Source organism: Sebastes umbrosus, chromosome 8, assembly GCF_015220745.1.
Source record: "Sebastes umbrosus isolate fSebUmb1 chromosome 8, fSebUmb1.pri, whole genome shotgun sequence".
Lineage (NCBI taxonomy): Eukaryota > Metazoa > Chordata > Actinopteri > Perciformes > Sebastidae > Sebastes > Sebastes umbrosus.
The window spans coordinates 6,513,762-6,535,877 of record NC_051276.1 but is presented as its reverse complement, the minus strand read 5'-3'; the positions used below and the strand labels follow the sequence as shown (position 1 = coordinate 6,535,877).

At 41.1% G+C, this 22,116-nt stretch overlaps 1 protein-coding gene across 6 annotated transcripts in view; it reads right to left on the bottom strand.

The window, feature by feature from the left end:
- commd10 (COMM domain containing 10) overlaps positions 1–22,116 on the bottom strand; it is a 70,539-nt gene that overhangs the window by 32,808 nt on the left and 15,615 nt on the right. The window contains exon 7 of one of the 6 annotated variants that reach the window (XM_037778640.1): positions 6,553–6,890. The exons of the other annotated variants lie outside the window; for them this stretch is intronic. Within the exon in view, the coding sequence (XP_037634568.1) occupies positions 6,834–6,890 (57 nt within the window). The 3' untranslated portion in view covers positions 6,553–6,833. Of the gene's footprint in view, positions 1–6,552; positions 6,891–22,116 lie in introns of those variants that run through there. 6 annotated transcript variants of the gene reach the window in all.

Genomic DNA, 22,116 nt, shown 5'->3' with positions numbered 1-22,116 from the left:
ATTTGATGCTATAAAAAGGGGATGAGACGTCATGATTGGCAACTGTGATTGACAGCTGCTAAGAGTGACGTAGTTGCACAGAAGGAGGTTCGGGAATTGACCTTTCGCTAAGTTCCGCCCCTCGAACGCAGACTGGCCAATCATAGCGTAGCATTGGCCAGCTCTGACCAGGGTCTGACAACTACATGGCTCTGCTCCATAGACTCCCATGCGATCGTTTCAGATTGTCATCATTTTCAGATTGTTTTTGTGGATTTCGAGCTCGTCGTAGTTAAACGTTGTGCCTGGGGCACGTGTAATAGTGATACTCGTTACCCGGAGAGGTTGGAAGGAGATATACGTTTCTAATACATTACGTTTCAAAGTAGAAACCTGTGGAGCTAACATTAGCAGAGTACGTTAGCACATCATTAACTAGCTGTCTTTCGTCTCCATCGTCATGTGATGGTGGTTCACTTTTATACTATAATCAATAGGTCTTAGCTTTTATCTTTATCTTTTTAACGTGTTTTAAATGCTGAGTTAGTTTGACATCCTGATATATGCTCCAAACGCATATTGACAATCCTTCTGTCAGCTTTCTCTGCAATCGTTTTTCCAAAAATGAGCTAGATATTTATGCAGGGAGCTCAGTTAGTGACAGTGTGGGCTCCATGCCGCTCTGACAGCCTGACGGAGCAGCAGCAGGGGGCGGGGCTTAGCAAAGTGTCAATTGTACAAGAGAGGAGATGTAACTTTAACTTTCCAGAACCATCACAAGTCTGTGTAATAAAACAGTGGCAATTTGATCATAAATATAGTTATAGAGATATTTCAGTTAGTTGTTGTGTCTTTCTAACCATGGTGCTAACATAGCAGTTAGGTGGCTCACGCTCATAAGCTGTGGCCGTGCTCGGCTCGTGATTGGATCACTACTGCGCAGACTCGCAGAAATGATGTCAAAATCTCAAGATGGCAGCTCCAATATCCGGGATATTTTGCCTTCATTTTTCTACAGTGGGAGGAAGTGGAGACACGTTGATATCAATAAATACAGTCTACGATGCAGACACACACTGAAAGAACTTATTACGTGCTTTGAGGTAAAAATATCTTTGCAAAACCACATAGAAGTATGTTTGTTTGTTTGCCACTGTGTGTCTGTGGAGGGTGTGTGAGTTGGAAAGAGGAAAAGGTGCGTGTGCCGAAGCATGACGGAGAAACAGATTCCTGCATATTAAAATTACTACACCCAAATGAGCCTCGGTTAGCAGAAGGCAACTAAAAATGAACAGGCGTGCCAGACAGATCAGCCAGGGTCATCTATCTTACTTGACATGGAAGTTTCCTGGCTGAGAGAGTTTGTCACTAACATCTCTTAATATAAAGAGACTTAAATTTAAGTTAACATTTAGACGATGTGTGAAATCATTAGAGACTCCGTAAGGCCTTAAGTGGTGTTAGATATGTTATGATTCCCCTTGAGGAAATTCGTCCTCTTCATTTGACTCATCCCAACTAATTAGAAGCAGCAGGCACTTGCAGCGCAGCACCAAGTGACCACTTGCACTTCCTTCAAGGGCAACAGCAGGAGTATTCCCAATATCAAACATTTTGGGCTGGAAGGAAAATACTACGCCCAGAGCAAATGCATGAGGAACAAGATCGGTTAAAAAAAAATGTTGAGCAAAAGAATATAGAGGGTGAAGTTTTGCTTTTGCCTTTGCTCTTTATCCATCCTGCAAGATCAACAAGCTCACGAGTCTTCTCTACATGCTTATTTTACACCTGACAGATCATGTTCAAACTGGTAATAATAAATAGCAGAGACTTTATATCTTTAGGATTACTTCTCAGACAAAAATGAAAAAAAATACCCACTGTACCCAAAATGAGAAAAAATATTGCCTCGGTGAGTTGGAGCGTGTGACATTTACCTCTGTTGACCTTTGTTTTCTGTGGATTTTTCTCTCACAGCTGTGGGCAAAGTTAAATCCCAGCTGTTTCACATTACGCAGCTGTCCTGACATATGCAACCGGATGGGATGGAAATCACCTGCAGGATGGATTTACTTACAATAGTCTGTGGGGATGTTTTTTGTGAAAAGGTGCTCCAAAAGCATCGAAACCATCCATGTTTTCGAAAAAGAGCATGTATTAGTATTTGTGTCTTGCCACTTTTGTTGTGCGCACACACGTCCATACAGTACGTGTATGATGGGGCCAAAGCCTCTGCAACATGGAGGCAGAACGACGCCTACATAAACAAGTGGGTTCTGACACTTGTACCAGACTTAGAACAATGAGGATTATTTCTCTACACCCACCACCACTGGCGTGTTCTGGCCTATCTGACAAGCTGTCATCTTCAGCATTGTTCCCTCTGTGCTATTGCATAGTAACAAATGGTGCAAACAAAAACCGTTTGTGTAGGAGAATAGCACAGATTCAAGAAAAAAAAATGTCATACAGGCAGTACATAATCTCCGCCATCGGCGATCATTTGAACAGCGGAGCCAGAACCATTTGTATCGCGTCTACCTACAGCTGAATGCCTCTTCAGTACTGTCAGAGATCCTAAATGGTAGTCCTTCACCATTCACATCAAATGTACGAGGCTAATGCTAATGTTGAGAAGCAGTGCCGACGGCTACCAGCCTTCTTAAAACAATAAGTTGGTTGTCTTTAATGTGACAGTTCCATTTGGCTCTCATCGTCACATTATTCAAACTGAAAATGAACCTTCAAGCTGTTGAACCGCCACCAAGTCACAGCTGGGAGCCACTTGGAAGGTTTTTTAAAGTTGGTTTAGGGATGAATTCAGATCACTAGGGGGGAACGATGGGACTACAGCAGCATGCGTGTGTATTCGTGTGTTTGCGTGCTGTGCGTGTATTCTGTTTGCACACGAAGCATGCACAACATGCGAGTGTGTGTACGTGTGTGCGTGCGTAGCATCATTAGAGGAAGGTCAGTGTGACACTAGCAACACTACTTCATAAATAATGTAAAGCAGTACAGGAATTAGACTTTGTAATTATACCTCTCCACGGCACTACGGCTGCAGTTTGCATGTAAGTACGTGTGTGCATTATGTGTGAGTGTGTGTGTGTGCATTTGTATAATCTCTAATTAGCTCCAAGAGAATACCAGTGGCTATTAAAGTGTTGCATTAGTTAGAGCTGGGGATGAAGAAGGCAGCGCGGGGCTCAAAATGCCTCGGTTCATTAGAAATTGTGTGGTTTTGTGTATGTGTGAATAAACAAACTCACAAAAAGGGAAATGTGAGAGAAAAATGGGCAGAAAAAGAAGAAAAGAGAGAGACAACATTTAGAAATGCTCACAGGCTTACACTATATTTGCATGAATGACCACGGGTGAATGGCTCATATTGTTTCGTCTGGCAGTGAGTGAACGCAAGTGTTGCACTTGTAATCATATTCATCCCTGTCAGGTCGGCCACAGTTTACACCGCCACTTCCAATCTGTGCCTCAAAGAGCACATGGTATTTGGCCGCTACTCTAATGACATTTAGCGCTGACCGATAGGGACGGCATGTCACTCCAATTAGCGGGAACACTCCCCCTGTACGGCAAGCTGTTCAACAAACCTCAGCTCCTCCCTGCAAATTTGGGGATGAATTATTGAAAAGGGCAAAGCTGAGCACCTTGATGAGGTTGGCACATTTGGCTGGCTGAATGGTCAAACTGACACAGCTGGAGGAGAGAGGGAGAAAGGCCACTGCTATCTCAGCAGCTCAGAGCGGAGCTGGTTTGGTGGCATTGTCTGGAAGCTGGGCCTTATCACGCAACCTTCTGGGCATTCACCCAGCTCACCCAAAGACGACTGAAGTTCACATAGTGCAGGGTTATAACATCAAGATTCCAACAACTGTCCTCGTGGTAGTCCTTTATCAGTTACAAAAATGAAAGATTTTTTGGTATTCTGAATGCAAAAATGTTGAGCCCACGTTGCTTCCAGGCATCCAGAGGTCCAGGATAGGAAAAGCTTCAGGCATCCTCTGTGTTTAATTATAGTAGCAAATTAGAAAAAGTTAAACAGCTCAATTAGAAAGTGAAAAGGCCACTGATATATCTCAGCTGCTCAGCAGAGATGAATCCTCGGTAAATCTGCACAGTCGTCTTTTGTTCAAGATTATTTGTCACAGTCACTTTTTGCTAACCTGACCCGCCAGATGCTTCGTTACACAGAACCATCTGAGAAGTCGTCTTTTGAAACTGTTTGGAAAAGGGCAGGCACTTTAAAAAAAAAACACTTGGCAGGTGATTGGATAAACTATCTGTCAATCAATCTCTTGCTGAGGCCAGATGGGAGAAGAGCGAAAACAACGCCTCCAGTGCTGTTCTTTGCTCATCTTTCACTGAAGAAACACTCTCCAGTTCGGATATACTGTGACTGATGGTATTGCAGCATCGACACTAGCTTCTTCAGGAGCCGCCATTGTTGTTTGGAACGAACAGTCGCCTCTCCGTGTCGTCACACACACCTAAACCACGCCTGTAGCTGCCCGTATAGCTCCTCAAAGGACGCTGATTGGTCCAGTCACTGGCTTGCCGGACACAAATAATGCATTACTTGAAGCCCAACAAGATGGATTCTCGCGTGATCTCATGACATCGCGAGAAGCAGATGCCGTGTAAAGTAAACTTTTTGTGGCACTCTGAAAAATCCGCAATGAATGCATTCAGACACACTATTGGTTTCGAGTATTTCTATACTTTACGTAAGATTTATGATATTACTGATAAATTATGCAAAAAAGAGAGCACGATGATGTGACACGAAATGACACAAACGGTTCGGTGTCGCTGCATGAAAGTTAAAATTGACTCTTGATATTCTGAGATATTGCAGCAAAGGGTGGCTAAGAAAAAAACAAAACTATATCTGACTACCTCAAAGAAATGTCAGCCGTGCCGTCGGTGCCATCGTGAAAGCACAGCCGATCAATTGTGCATTAGGGTATCGAATACATGTACTTCTTTGTTTTCAACGGCAGACACAAGAAAACAAAACAGTGCTATATCAAACCATTCTTGAATGTGTTTCTTAATTTCACAGATATTTTCATCCACACCAAGGGCCATTGGGACATTTACTTAACTGACTAAAACCCAACTGATTGAAATCTAATTTACATTTCACTTTTTGTCACATTTTCAAGAGCTTTCATACAATTCACTTGACAGCTGAATGGAAACGCAGCAAAAAAAAAGAGCCACCCAGAAGACTAAACTGTTCATGTTGTTGTAGTTCCTCAATGTGAGCATAAAACCTCTTTCATGTGCGCAGGCGTGTGTGTTTGAGAAATAAAGAGTGTGTTACTTGTCCCTGAGTGTTGATGATTGAAGCTGCTGATGACAGAACGGTGGCACTGGTTTCTCTTCTGTCTTTGCTCCCCAGGCCCCTGACCCATCTAATTGGTTTTCAGTGTTTAAAAAGACCAAACCGGCAAAGACGAGACTGACAGTTTGACTGATTTCACTTTCGGATTCAGCTCTCTCTATTATTTATAACTGACAAGCAAAACTTTCTGAAATACACTCTCAAATCTACAGATGAGAATCCAGACATGTATGCACACAGACAACTTCTGTAGAGGAGCACTTTTAGGTGATCATGTATGCACACTTGTTCTTCTTCTGCACACACACACACACACACACACACACACTGATGCAGACATGTACACTCACACATACACAGTGTAAGTGCATTAAGTCAGCCAGCGTAGACTGACACAGCAAAGAGAATATCTGACCAAAGAGGTCTGCATCAGTGTGTCGGCGGATGTGTGTTTCAGAAAGGAAAAGGCAGATGGACAGTGTGCGTTTGCATGTGTGTGTGTGTGTTTCAGAAAGAGACAGACAGATTGTATGTGTGAGTGTGTGTTCGTGTTCAAAGCCTTCATATCTTGCCTCTGCACAGACTCTGCAGAACTGTTCTGACAGTGCAGAAGTACAAACACTGATACAAGTTCTGTGGGAGTTTTTGCTCCAAACAATACAGGAAAAAAAAAAGGCTCATGCTTGTGATCAAAGTTGTAGAATAACCCAAGGAAACATCACTGCATAATCCCAGCCATTAAAAATAGGCTCATAAATTTGTGTTAAACTTTGTTGTGCACGAAAAATAAATGTCAAACACATAATGGACTCGGAGGCTTAAATGTTAAATTTAAATCACGCAAGCGTTTGACACAAAGCCTAAAACAAAACAAAAAAAAAAAAAGAATATGTTGCTGAGCTCTCAGTTGCCTCAAAATGACTTTTCCAGTTCCACAAATAGGCCAAACTTCAAGAACTCCTCACATAGCTAAACAAACAGCCTCCTGCTCAGCCTCTTTCACATCAAGATGTCAGCGAACGTCTGAAGAAAAAGAACTGAAACCACAACAAACAAGGAGCTTTTCCTCCCTTCAATGCATGCATCTGCAGCCATCTCTCATCATCCCTTGAGCTTTGTTTTGACCAAACACATTTCTTCATCGCCGCCCAGCTAATCTCTACCTCTCGGCCCTGCCTCGCCATCAAAGCTACACCTGATATCTGAGTCTGGCTTTGACACGGGGGGCCTTGATGCAGCAACGCTATCCTCTCCAATCTGAACTCACTTTTCTTTTTTTTTTTCTTGTTTGATGGGACTCCATCTCTACCAGACTGACACTACAGCTGGATACAGAGAACCTGGCTCCACCCACACATGTTCAGCTACACACTACAAAGACTGTACACACACACACTGAAGACACACACACACACTCTTTTATCCCAGGCTATGGTTCCTCTTTAGGGTGCCAATCAAACATTCATAACAACTTGCTTTTGGACTTTCAACAACAACATCTTTCACCACCTGCCTGTCTGTTTTCTTTCTTCTTCACAATATTCTGAAAGGAAAAAAAGAATCACAATATGAGATTTGTCAATATCGCACAGCAACCTCTCTTTCATTCTCCCTCTCTTTTTTACTACTGTGATAGTGCTCCGAGCGATAAAGCCTGCCTCTATTATTAGCAGTATAATAGAGGGCTGTGGTTGTGAGGATCTGACAAGGAGATGATAACAAAAGTGCTTACTCCTCCGTTCTCCCCGCGCTCCTCCTATATCATTTAGAAAACAGTCGCAGTGCAGCAGCACATCATGGACGGCTAATGGCCTTAGAATATTACCGCTGCCACAGTAAGCAACACTTACCATTACTCAATTTGTACAGACATTAAAGAGAACATCATTAAATTTAAGAATTATCTGTTATTCCACTGCTCTACCATGCTCCAATAAATATTTCTGATCATGCACAACAGCCAGATGCCAAATTAAGAAGAGAGATTAAGAAGGAGTCGGACTTGTCAGAGCTGTAGAGGCCCAGAGTTGCTCTCAGGATTGAACTTCCTATTATAGACTCGCAGCTGCTTTGTTTGAGATTTCATACCTAGTGGTTTTGGCAGGTTCGACCAAAACACATATCTGTATTCCCAGAAAATGCCCCAGGGTGCTCTTCCAGACACATTTATCATCTCCCCCAAATTATTATCTTTAGAGAGGCTCCAGATTAGACACCTGCTGACATCATGAAGTTGAGTCTAAGTTCACCCAGTTCAGGCTTTCAGGGAGTGTGTTCCTCTTGTTCCCAAATATAGGCCGGTCTGGAACATGCAGGAATAGACTGAGAGGAGATCCTCCTTAAAGGAAAATTCCTCTTTATGACAACTTGGGTCTTATTTTTGTAGTTTTGGACAGTTATGATAACAATGTGCTCACTAATAATAATAGCAATTGATGAGATCTGGGAACAGATCTGATGCGGCAAAGAAACTCAAGCAGCCATCGCACAGGTAAACAGGTAAACAGGTAGACAGGTAAACAGGTAAACAGGTAAACAAGCCAAAGGTTTATCTGATTACAGATTACTGAGAACACTTTGTTTGGAGGTACAAAGAAAGTGAGTGCATGTGAAAAGTCGATTTTGTGCTTTTTTCATACTGAATGACTTATTTCCAAGAAACTTGTGAGCACATCTCTGGTAAACACACGATTTAAAATGGTACTTTTGTGTGATTCTTTGTAGCGAAACTCATTTCCAGCATAGAAGAGCCAGCTCTTGAGACGAAAACAATAAATTCGCTCCTTCGTACACGCCCCTCAGCAACTTATTTTTTTTTATTTGGTCCGCTTTCATTTGTGCACTGTGAAACTGATCCAGCCTAAATAGAAAACGAACCAAAAGTATCAATTTCACTCTGATTCGGACTAGCCAAACGGCTAGTGAAAGCGCCCTAAGATTTATTTAGTCGATTAGTCATTTTCTTTAATGCTTTTTTCATGCTGAATGACTTATTTCCAAGAAAATTAAACACAAGATTTAAAGTGGTGCTTTTGCATGATTCTTTGTTAAGAGACTCAGCCCTAGGTAATTGAATAACTTAAGATTTTGGAGTGTTAATTGGTCAAAACAAGCTAATTGAAGACCTCACCGTAGCCTCTGAGAAATTGTCATTCATAGACTAATCAATTAATTACTGAACCAAGAGAAGAAATAATCATTCGTTGTGGTTTGTTTAAAACCTGTTTGATCATACAGTATGATCGCTCCTTCTACTAACCCCGTCTCACTTCTTTTTGGCGATGTTGCCACATTCCCAGATTTTAGCAATTAACTTGGTGAGTACAACAGTTGACAAAACTACAAAAACAAGACCCGTGTTGTATGTAACCAGAATTTCCCTTTCAGCTCCAACATGCACAAACACACACACACATAGGCAGGTAGACACCAAAACACGAGACAAGACAGTAAAGCAGTACGGCAGAGAAGAAACAAGAATGAACAGTGACCAATTAACATCTCAGCAGACACCAAAGCATACAATGGGCCCTATGAGAATATGTGTGAAAACCTACTGCTGAGAATGTGTGTGAGTTTTCTCTATTGTGAAGATAAAAAAAAAACACAAGAAACAGTACAAAACAAGATGGCACATGCTTATCCCTAAAGGCTGATGTGAAGATATGATTATTATACTGCAAGTGTGCCTGTTCTTGTTCTGGATACTCAATTTTCCAGGGGTGTCTGTATTTGGAGCTTCGAAAAATCCTCCAAAATAAAAGAGAGCAGCCTCCCAAGATGCCACCTGATGTGTGTTTCTGAGTATTTGTCTACTTCCATGTACGTGAATTTGGCTCAATTTATAAATATTTACATCAAAATGTATACCTTTTGTTTATGTGAGTGTATGTGCATGTGTCTAGCATTGTGTCTAGCATTCTCTAGTGTGTGTGTGTGTGTTCTGCCAAGCCTAAGAAAATGACATATCGAAGCAGCTTCCTGTATCTATAATTCATAGCGCATGGCTCTAAACAAAGACCAGAGTGTTCTGCTCCCATCAGACAGGCTACGGGGAAACCGACACGGTTGCTAAAGCTGCAAACAAAATATAGCTGGATATCGAGGAGGACCTGGAGCTAATAAGAGGCATTACAGACTGTGATAGTGGAAAAGAGCAGACGCACACTGACAGGCTGGCAGGCTGACAGCCACATGTGGAATAATACTGTTTTCTCCGTGTCTCTTTCTCTCTCTTCGCCCTGATGGATTTTCTCTGACCCACATTATCAGGAAACAGGCAGGCAGACATGTAAACAGGTTTGAATATGACTCAGTGTGCTGTCTACGCTGAAACAAAGGCTCTTTCAACAGCGTCCAATTTTACCTTTGTTGTGATAGACACCTGTAATCAACCCACTCTCACCGGGGGGACAATCATGCAATATTTAGAAACTCCAGCTCCAATCGTTCTCAGAGGAAAGATGCAGGATTTATACCTGATGTCTGTTGAGGTTCGTCTCACCTGCTACCGAAGCTTGTCAAATTAGTGGTACGCACCACTCGCAGCTAAAGAATGTATTTCTGTACCGTTTTCTTTCAAACATAAGATGGGGTGGTAGTCAAAGGTATTTTCAAATCAGTGAACAGCCTCTCTTTTAAAGCTCTAATACAAAGGTGATTTATATTCAAGCTCATTTAATCCTGCAATAACGCCATTTATTTATTTCATCATCACCTTATAAGTTGATATCATGCGGCGAACTTCCATCCAAACAGTTACTTATTTATACATCCAGCAGTTACGCAACAACATTATCATTCATTTGGAGTCCAATATTCACTCTCTTTTAGCTTTGTCTTTTAGTCTCCACCATCTCCCGAGGGAAATATCTGCCGCTTAAGCTGCTAAAAGATCCACTGTGTTCACCGGCTAGTCTCAAACTGTTTGCCATTTGGTGCTGAGCAGGTAGTGTACAGTGGGTTTTTACAGCTTTTGTCACTGAAAACAGCTGCCTGTTGAAGCCAAAATAGTAAAGTTGTGGGCCAGACAGCTAAACAATACACTGAAACTAAAGTAGTGCAGCTGAAAAAAAATGCTGTGCCTCATTGCCCTTCTTTGTTCGGCATTTAACAATAAACAAGTGGGTTTTAAAGCTGTCGTTGTCATTCAAAAAACAACAATATACCTATTAATAACCTAACTATAAAGCTTATTTATACAGCACTAAAATCAGGATAAATAAGGTAATTTGCAAAAAACAAAGGTTGCAATAATATCGCATATCGCGCTGTTAAGCCAATCATTATCACAGCAGGGGAAATTCCTTCACCGCCACAGCTCTAGTTGGTTCATCAGCGACCACGTTCACATTGTAACACTGTTTTCACATTGTCATTTGATATATTATTATAAAGTATCTATTATTTATCTATTATTTCCCAACATTGTTTTGAGTCAGTTGCTTTAGAAACATAATCATTTGATGATCTGGCAAACATGTCTCTGGTTGATTTACTTAATGTAAATGTAATAAATGTGCATCTGTGACATGCTAAGACATGTTGTAACAATAAAATAACTAGAGTAGTCATATAGAGTCATAAAGTCAGCAAACTGCCTCAGTCAGTGGCACAGCAATACAGTATCTATCCAACGTTTGTTAATATTAGCTACCATAAGCTAATGGTCATACCAGACCAAATAAGACTGCAGCAGCAAAACCCCTGAGTATACTGTGGGATTATGAGCAAGGGTGTGTTTATTACTTTAGAGTTCAGCTTTTAATTTGCACTTGGAAGATTTGTGTAAGTAATTTGCCAAGCAACAATATCTGTCACTTTTTGAAGCAGGCAGGTGGACCCAAATGGAGAGACAGCTACAGGCAGGCAGGAGACAGGAACTAAAGAATAAACTATTTATGCTCAAACTGGGGAGCAGGTGGGTCACGAGGATCCACGATGCAGCTTCAACTAAGGACGACAAATAAAGTGACAAAGAACTCAAAGAACAGACAGGTATAAATACACATGGTGCTAATCACTAGAACAGGGCACAGCTGGAGAGGGCAGGGAACTGGAAATTAGGAATGAAACACTGTTGATTGGGTAACAAGACAACGAGGACTGGCAACACAAAGGCAGGGCTGACAAGGCTAGACACGAAACAGGTGTACAAGGGAAGACATGCAGGGCTACAGGAACACACAGAGCAAGCACAGGAAACTCAAAATATAACAAAAGCAAGGACAAAACCAAAGAATATAGAAGCAAAGAGATGAAACTATGGTGCTTTTTGACAACAGCTGCTAGATGGCGCTACGGGACTGCCGCCATTTTGGACTGAAAACGGCAATGAGTCTGTGGCCATGGATGTATAAACAGACGTCTGTAAATCAGAGGATAATGTTTTTTTAGGTAAAACTTCCCAGCACGAACACTTAAGTTATTATATATTATAATTATTTAAATCATTATGTCCTTAAAGTTGTAAAATTCACTAATAGCTGAATCCAGAGTTATTTTCCTCGGCATAATGAACATGTATCAGACCCACGGGACTGTGCCGCCCTGCACGCTTATATGACATATCCGGTTCTGCCAGCTTCCTGCTAGCTGTAGGCGGCTGTGATAATGGATATATTGGCTGTAATTCATCACTTTTATTATCTTCTAATACACCCATGGGCTGTATGTTGTAAGCCTGTACCGTGGTGGATTTTATTGACGTCTCTCTTCCCAAACAACCGGCTATCAGCCAGTAGCTAGTAGCAGAACATAAACAGAATTTAGTGTAGTTGTAGGTTATTTACTAACACGCAGGGCAAAAGCATAGACACAACCTCTTATACATCCATGGTCTGTGGTCTATTGGACATCGATTCTGATGGTCCTTGACATGAAAAAGTTTGAGATTGCACTCAAAATCTGTGTGCTGGATTTTTCTAACTTCCATTCATGTCCATCGCTCACTTTATGCTCCTCTGGGAAGCGGCCGAGCAAAATAGTTTAATAAACAAATAAGTAAGTAAATAGTTATAGTATGCACATTTATATTATTATTGTTCAACACGGGCCATTTCGACATCAAATATGATAATAGAATAGAACAAATTTTGTTTTATTTTTGTACAGTATTTTGTAGGTGGACATTTTACTGGCGTCCGGTAATCGCTTTCAGTCCAAACTGGCAGAAGCGTAGCTCTGCTGCTGGGCGCTGATGTTGCAATGGAACAATCAATTGACTTTCTCTTTTTATCGATATAAACAGTGTAAGTGTTTAGGGTGGACATAAACATAATAATAAAGAAGCCCTAAAATATCAAACATTTGCTGCTTCGGGCTTCTCAATGTGAGGATTTGCTGTTTTATGTTGTTTCACATCATTGTAAACTTAATACCTTTGGCTTCTTTTGGACTTTGTTTACAGTTTGAAGTCACCTTTGGCTCTGGAAAATTCACTATTTTCACTATTTTCTGACATCTTACAGACTTAATATTGATTTAATTAATCAAAAAACATAATTGACCAATTAATTTATAAAAACAAAATCATCTAGTTGCATCCATAAACCCTGTATCTAGACCATGACATTGTTGGGTATATCTTTGCCAGAAAAAATCCTGTGGTGCATTTTTTTTAAATAATGGACTATATGTTCTTAAGAATACAGCTGCTGCTCTAATGTTGACATCCTGTGTCAGTTTCACATCATATATCATATACTTGATAACACCACTCAGACATGCTGTTGCTTCCATTTATTGAGTGCATTGAGATGTTGTGATGAATCCACAGGGCCTTCCTCACATCTGCTCCTGTGAGCCTCAGTTTCAATACCTCCATTATCGGTGTGACACGTATAATTAAAAAGCTACATATTGTTAATAGCATGCGACATATGTAGTGCTGTAAACACACACACATCGTCATGGGCTTTAGCTAACAATGTGATGCTTGCTCCAATTATCACAAAGACAAATGAGCCAGACAGATTCCGGGTGGTGGTGTTCATTAAGGTGTAAAGAAAAAGAAAAAAAGATAGTGAAAAGAGGTATGTTACATATAAAAAAAAAGAAGAAAGATGAGCGATTGCAGAGATGCAAGATAGAGACACAAAGGAATGGTATGGATGTGGCAATGACGGAGTGGGAAAAGTGGCCTTTCGTATCTGATGGAAGGATCATTTCTTATCTATTCATAACGTTACTGTGACTCATCCTTTGGAGTCGCCAAAAATAGCTTTCTCACCAACCGCGGTACGTCTCTCCTCTCATTCATTCTCTTCAACTCAAACACTGAGCAACAATCAGAGGAGGTGCAGCAGAAGGTAAAAGAGTCAGGGAAAAGTTGGGAGTGATGTAGTGCACGGGTGATAATGTGTAAATATGTTCAATAGGAAGATAATGAAGTTTAATAATTAGTTGCTCAGCGTCAAAACATCGCAATGGCTACATGTTCGTAATAGAGGCCTGAGAGCTTACATCTGCTGCCCATTGTTACTGTTCTGTTTACAAGAAGGTCATCTGTTTCAGAGAATGAAAAAGCAACTACTTATGTTTGTTTATATATATAAATAAATATATATATATATATATATATATATATATATATAAATAAATATATATATATATATATATAAATAAATATATATATATGAATATATTTATATATATATATAAATAAATAAATATATATATATATATATATAAATAAATACATACATATATATAAATAAATATATATATATATATATACATATATATATATATATATATATATATATATATACAGTATATATGGCATTGAGTAAAAGCAGAATCAAAGACATTAGTCAAGAGAGGAGAGGCACAGTCCAATAGAGAAACTGATCAGCAAAGAAATAAATTGATGCACCGGAAGAACAAGAAAAAAAGCACTGAATCACAGACAGGGATAAGCAACATGTACAGTATTTTCTATTTAAATGGCACCTGACTAAGGAAAAAGAAATGCCTGGAAATAGCCTGGTGCTTTCACATGTTTGTTTACACCTCCCACACTTCCTAGATGGAGGGTGCAAAACGTTGAAAGGAGACAAATCACATTAAGCACCTTAAAAAACTGTGGAACCCTGAATTGGACTGACTCGAGCTGGCAGTTTATCCGTGGGCAGAAGGAGCTCTGCCTCTGCAGACTATTTATCCAAGGCTTACTGTTAACAAGACTTTCAGCTCAAGCCTTTCAACTCTTGAATTTAGGCCATGCCCACACCAATGAGGATACATTGGAAAATTCCCTAAACATGTAAAGCAGGTTTCTGGCAGACTGGCTAACATATTCTAGTCATTTTCTAAAAGCTTGCTGTCCACACTGAAACATCAAAACAATAGGAAACTATGCTCGAACAAAGAAATTCCTAGTCGACTAACACACGATAGCAACTAATCTAATCGATAGACTAATCGATTAGTTGCTTTAATGGAATAAATCTTGCGTTTACCAGAGATGTGCTCAAGTTTCTTGGAAATAAGTACATAAATACATTCAGCATGAAAACAGCATTAAAAAATGACTAATTGACTAAAGAAATCTCAGGGCGCTTTCACAAGCCATAGTACGTTTGGCTAGTCCGAATCAGAGTGAAACTGATACTTTTGGGTTGTATTCTATTTAGTCTTGTTCAGTTTCACAGTGCATAAATTAAAGCGGACCAAAATTAAAAATTTATTTGCTGAGGTACATGTACGAAGGAGTGAATTTATCTTTTTTCGTCTCGAGAGCTGAAACTTCTATTTGGGGAATCGCAAACTTTGAAATAGTCGTCAAAGTTTTTTCACTTTGACTCGGCACGGATCTCCTGTGCACAAATCCCTTCTCCTCCAGTTTATCTAAAATTACTTCCTAAATGTCACTATTTTTGTAGACTTTATTTAGCATATTCTGTATGTTCTCTTCGGCCCAGATTTCAAGCAAACATCGGATTTCTGCAGAAGTCCAGGTCAGTCTTCTCCCACTCATGTTAACCTGTTATTTACCGGTGTCCATCTCAAAAAATGCCCTCAGAGGCAGCCTGCGTTCTGGTTCGCTTGGAAAGAGACCACCTCTCGCAACTTGAACTTGACTTAAATGAAATAAATGATCACAGAAAGAGGCAGGTAACGGAAAGTTAAGTTGACAAAAAGCCATGTTTTTCATGTCTACACTACAATGTGAGGCCAGTCTTATTTAATCTATCCACCTTGGGGAGACAAACATAATGAATATTCATATATACGTTGCTGGTGTGTGTTCTGTATTAACTGTTCATCACCTTTATCAACCAATAAGAGCTGCAGTGCACTGCGGTGAAAATCGAACCACATTTCCACCCACGCACTGATCTAACATTACCAAACATTTCCTGAAATTCATCCCCGAGTCTCTTTAAACCCAAAATAAATCTTTATGTTTAAGAGCCTCTAAATCTGGACGCTTGACGCTGCAGAGCAAGGGAGAATGGAGACGCTCAACAGCTCCGGCGCCAAGATAAACAAGCCAAGGAACACAAGCCGTGTGTGAGCCATAACAAGATGATTATGGTGGTGGCAGCTAGTTACCGTCGCCTGATACGGAGAAAGCGGGAAGGTGCCATGTCATACCAGCCTCACGCTGCCAAGCTAAGCCCATAACTCTGTCTATTATCCAACAGAGCTGGGAAATGATGTTCTAACTGAAGAGCAGCTGCCATGGGAAAAGCTGTAATGGCAAGGTATTGAATGCAGCATTCTGGGCCTATCCTAGTGATCGACAAAACACAAGTTTCTTCCTTCAAACTTCACGCTCACCTCTGAATCTGCTTACTAAAACATGACTCTGAGAAAGCATCTGAAAAAGCTGTGTCAACCCTTAATCTTCTAAATGTGTGTGGGGTGGCTTAAATAAGAGCTGAAGCTACAGTATAGCCAACATGTTGTAGTGTGAGCCTTAACTAACCATCGTCGTGCCAGCTTCTAGGATAAGTGGCACTCAACCCCTTCAGCCAAGGGCTCCATTTTGAAACAGTATGCATTTTAATGTATTAGGTTGGCACATGGTTGGAGTGGGGGTCATGGGCAACCGAGCTGTGTGTGGGTTTGTATCTATGTGAGTGTGTGTGTGTGTGTGTGTGTGTGTGTAAGAGAAAGAGAGAGAGTGCTCGCACAAGACGAGTAACGGCTGCTATTCACAACTGTAAGGCCCGTTTTTTCCACTATGTGGCAGAGCTTGAGGATCGCCAAGGCAGCCAGCCTGTGCCCCCGTGGTATGTAGACACTGTCGCTCTCATACACAAGGACAGAGAGTGAGTGTGTGTGTGTGTGTGTGTGTAGATAAAGAGCGAGAGGGGGAGAGTTGGGAGAGTTTACAGTACAGCCTGCAGGAGACAACGTCAACTGACCCTCCGATAAAGCAAAAACATTTTATCACTAAGAGACAACACAAAGCCAGACATAAATATAGTGTCATCAACAAACACACTGTAGTTATGATAAGAGACAATGATGTTTTCCATTTCTTTGCAGTGCCATTCAGTTCATGCCAAAATACTAAAAGTCGGTTGGTTGGAAAACTAAGATGACGTCATCTGCTCACATTTGCAGTCTCATTTACTTTAATCTGATATCTATTGATTTAAATCATAATTTCTGCACATTTTTGACATTAAGTTTGTGCATGGCTCCTTGTCTTAGGGCGCTTTCAAAGCTAACAATTAGTCCGTTTTAATCAAACGTGCGGTTCAACCCTTGGTGTGGTTTGCTTGGACAGTTGTGAACACAGTAATCGTACTCGGGTGTGGACCAAAAAGGCTGCCTGCGCGGGCATTTGTTGAGATGATCGCAGGTAAACGACATGTTAACCTGAGTGGAAGAGGACTGACCTGGACTTCTGCAGAAGTTCGATGTTTACTTCTGGGAAGAGAACATACAGAATATGCTAAATAAAGTTCACAAAAATAGTGAGTTTATAAAGTAATTGGAGATAAGCTAGAGGAGGAGGGATACAGTTATGTTAGATCAGTGTTGATTCAAAGTGAAAAACTTCGACAGCGCATATTTCAAAGTCTGCAATTCCCCGCATAGAAGTGGCGGCTCTTGACACGAAAAAGATGAATTTGCTCCTTCGTACACGCCCCTCAGCAAATTATTTTTTTTATTTGGTCCGCTTTAATTTGTGTAATTTGAAACCAAACCAGACTAAATAGAAAAAACAAAAAAAAAAGTATCAATTTCACTCTGATTCGGACTAGAAAAACAGACTATGGCTTGTAAAAGTGCCCTTAAAGGTGCAGTGTGTAGGATCCGGGGAGCGTCTAGTAGGGAGGTTGCAGATTGCAACCAACTGAAACTACTCCCATGTGCCAAGCGACGTGAAAACATGAAAATGCAAATGTCCCTATCTAAAGCCAGAGTTTGGTTTGTCCATTCTGGGCTACTGTAGAAACATGGTGTCCGGCTCCGTGAAGAGGACCCGCTTCATATGTAGATATAAACGACTCATTCTAAGGTAACGGAATCACAATGATTCTTTTTTTTCAGATGATTATACACTAAAGAAAACATAGTTATTAATGTTATATTCCATTTCTGCCTATAGATCCCCCTATATGTTACACACTGGTCCTTTAAATGTGATTCCTTTTGTTAAATGAAAAAAAGGGGTTTGTAGAAAATCCTGTTTATATTCTATAGTCTTGTCTACACAGGAGGTTTCAGCCGCTTCTATTTTAATCAATACAGCCATCTAAACATAGCCACTATATTTGGCGCTTCACTCTCGCTTTACGCTCGCAGCCGCAACCCAAAATACATTTCTACGCTTCAAGACAATTTTCTTCACTTTTACGTGTGTGGCTACAGTGATTGTGTATTCTGCTCTGAGCACTGTGACCTACACACCTGTGGAGACACTGAGGACTGAAGCTGCTGTAATGTATTGAAAGATACGGTGTAATGTATAAAAGGTATCAGTACCAAAAAAAAATCAATACCCAGCCCTATGTGGCAGGTACCAAACACATGCCGCTCTGAGCCTAGAGACCATTTTTCCAAAGCAATACTTTACCTTTCAACCAAACAGTCAAACACCAGTGTAACATGAAAGAGGCTGGGCGTTCAGTACGACACTGGTGACAATTTGTTGATACAGGCGGAGGAAGCACTCCGTGCCCTATCATTGCATGTCGGATGACAACAGTGCCAGGCTCCAACCCACTCATTATAATCATTATTTCAGGGAAAGGAGGAAGCCTAAAGCTCATATCCTTTCATTGCCATTATATCCCGTCACAGCGTGATGCAAGCAGACAAAGACAACTGTCGTCAACATGAAATGCAACACAATTCAGAAAACAAAAGAATGCTACAATAATCAAAACCACATGAATAAATACCGAGACCTGTACATGATGTGATAACATATCTGCATTATTAAAAAATATCTGGCATTTGAATAAAAAAAAAAAAAAAAAAACAGCCTTTTTACTCCATGTATGCCTATCAGCCCACTTTCACTGGAATGAATGGAAGTGATTTGGCTCTGTGCTTCTGCAATCAGTGCGTCTTGTTTAAACTGAAATAGATTTCTCACCCTGGCATAGTTCAGCCAAGAGGCAGAGCAGCCTCTCTAAAATAAAAACTGAAAGACAGGAAAAAAACACATGCACATCTGAAAATCTCGCTACCGGCTATGGTGCAAAATGGCACCACATTATCTGGGGGATTAATGATTACTTCACAAACTGGGTGCGAAACAAAACAGGCTGAATAAACCAGAGAGAAATAAAAGCTGATCACAGGATTGGGAGAATAAAAGAGGGATGTTAAATCACTGAGATTTAAATGGGAGTTTGGATTTGCGGGGTTGATGGCTTCCCTATCTGGGTGTCAAGCGTGTAGCGTGGGTGTGCGAAACAACATCCAAACATCCCTAAATCCCCCAGGCGCCTTTTGAGAGGCAAAAGAATCTGGGGAAAGGGACTGTCGGGAGGAAAACAGGAGTGGAGGTTAGGGAAGGTGGGGGGGGTGGGAGAGGGAGATATAGAGAGTGTGTAATAGGGAGAGAGAATCAATGGGTACCCCCGGAGGAAAATAAAAGCCATGACATCATCGTATGGCAAGGAGCAAGGAGTGGGGTGGGCGAGGAGTAGGGGGGAGAGAGAGGGAGGGAGAAGGGAGAGACAAGAGCACCCACAGTCACCCATTCTGCCTCTTGGGGCCCATCCTCTGGAATGGATAAGAGCCGAACAATGTGCTCTCAATGAATGGGATCCCAAATCCCACAGGAGAAAAACAAATCACCAGTGGGAAAGGGGGAGGGCGAGGGAGAGATGGAGAAAGAGACAGAGAGAGAGAGATGGAGAGAGAAAAGGGAGGACCCTTAAAAAGATGTGCACACAAAGCAACAAAGCATCTTGGGACATGTAGAGCAAGGCAAGTAGAGATTGAGACAAAGCTGCCTTTGTCCCTCCCGGCTGGTGGGTGGCTTGGTGCGAAGGATTTGAACATGGCAGCTTTTACATCAGAGCTCTCCAATATATTGATTGGGGGCCATGTAATCCCTCGAATGATCAATGAAAAGGTTGGATCAACTCTGGGTGTGTTGTTTGTTGGGTTTACATGACAAGAGCATGTGGGAGTGCAGGAACAGGGCTTTACGTAACTCGTCAGGGGAGCTTTGAGTTGTGTTCAAAGTTTGGCCTGCTGCTCGTGATGCCGCTTTGACGGAGACACGTGAGGCAGGGAGGGATGTTCGGGGACCCTCTGATCACAGCACCTCCTCGCATAAGTCAAAATAGGATGCTTAATTGCATTCCTCATCACACAGTGTTAATAAATAAAAGTCACAGCCTTCACTTGGAGGGCTCAATTTGTGCGAGCGAGTGTGTACATGCCTGCGTGTTTTTCGCGCGAGTGTGTATGCTCTCAGACAAAAGAGCTTCCGTTCCTCCGTGATTACAGCGCTGGTGCTGTAAGCCAGAACAGAGAAAAATAAATTAGAATCACAAGAAGAAAAGTCTTTCATGTCTGATGCTTTGATAACAAAAAAACAAGCAGGTTCCCACAAACTAGAATAACGTTGGCTTATAATTCGGAGCTAGCTGGGGACAACTTGACACAAAATGGAGGATCCGCTCATGAATAAGTCACAATAATAAAAGAATAGAAAGGAAGGACTGCGTTGTGACATTTATTTTTGGGATCAATGAAAAAAAGGGAAGATGCTGGAAAAAAGAAGCATGTGTTGAGATAGAATAATGCAACTGCGAAAGAGTCAAAGAAGCCGACTGATCTGGCAGAAATATGATCTTTCTGACAATTCAGAAGCACTTGTGTATGAATGAGCACAATTAACAGCAGGGGCTTCTATCATGCTTACAGACACTCCTCCTCCTAAGAGAAACTATGAAACAAGATACAGCTGGAACTATTCTTTAAGTCCCACATTTTACTGAAAGCACACTTGGCATCATATCCATCAGGAACAGCGAGGAAAAGAAGCGTTATTTTCTTGTTTCAGGGGTTACTAGAAATTAAATTACAGTTTTGAGTTTCAATATATTGATTTGGTTGTGACATTTAATAAAGAACTGCGTTCAGTTAAGATGCAGTAAAGTTCAGTTTTTAATTTAATTTGTATTGGAAAAAGTCAAGACGGTGCAAAAGGGAGACGAGACATTGACCCAAACGTCCAGGACACAAGCCTCTGAGTAAAAAAATCATTGCCTGTAAGTATACAGAAATGACCTGGAGTCAAACACAGTATCTCTACCAGCTTAGAGGTCCTGACCCTGACCTTTAACCTCTGACCTCCATGTAAAGGGTTGGAGTAAGGCTGCAACTACAACATATTCTCACTCACAACTCGTCAAATACCGCCGCTTGGTCAGTGCCCCTCGGCATCAGAGACCAACGCACGGGGTACCCCTCTTGCGTTACTTTTGGAAGTGTCAGGGACGGCATGTAAATATATACGCTTGTTACATGCATAGTGTCCTTTCAAAATAAACTTCCGTATTCACAGAAAGTTAGGTTTAGGCAGCACAGCCACTTAGTTAGGATTAGGAAACGGTTGTGGTTGACGTTAACTTCACTGACTAACGACTCACAGGACTGCGATACCGATGAGTCACGATACTAAAGACTGACGTGACAAAATAAGTCAACGTTACTTTTAAATTCACACGGGTTCCGAACACTGGTCTCCTGGTTGAAAGTCTTGTGTTTGTTTGACCCATCCAGCAGCCGCTCCCACCCGCCCTGAAAAATGAAGTACATACTGACGCTAAAGGGTGCCTCCATGCGTCGGTTTTCGATGCCGAGGGGCACTTACCAAATGGCGGAATTTGACGAGTTGGGAGGGGGAACGGGTTGGCAACTAACCTCTTGACAAGTTTTTTAACAATAAATGAATCGATTAGTACACAACGTGTGAGCAAGTGTGAAAAAGGCCCAACATGCAGTCTTTAAATTTCTTGTTTTGTCTGGCTAAAAGCCTAAAACATATTCAAATGACACAAAACAGACAAAAACGGAAAATCCTCACATTTCAGAAGCTAGAAACTGAAGGACTGAAGGAATGAAACAAGTATTTAGGTGTTATTATTTGAATCAAAATGCCACAGCAGTCTACAAAGTCATTCTCAAGTTCACTATCAACTATCAACTTTAGTGTCCTACCAAGTAAATTGGGGACTCCCGCTCTGGGAGAAAGCTGTCCTTGCTCACAAATTTTGATTGAATGTTCGAGGGCCGTAGGAGAAACACAAGAAAAATCTGTTTGGGATTTTGTCCTG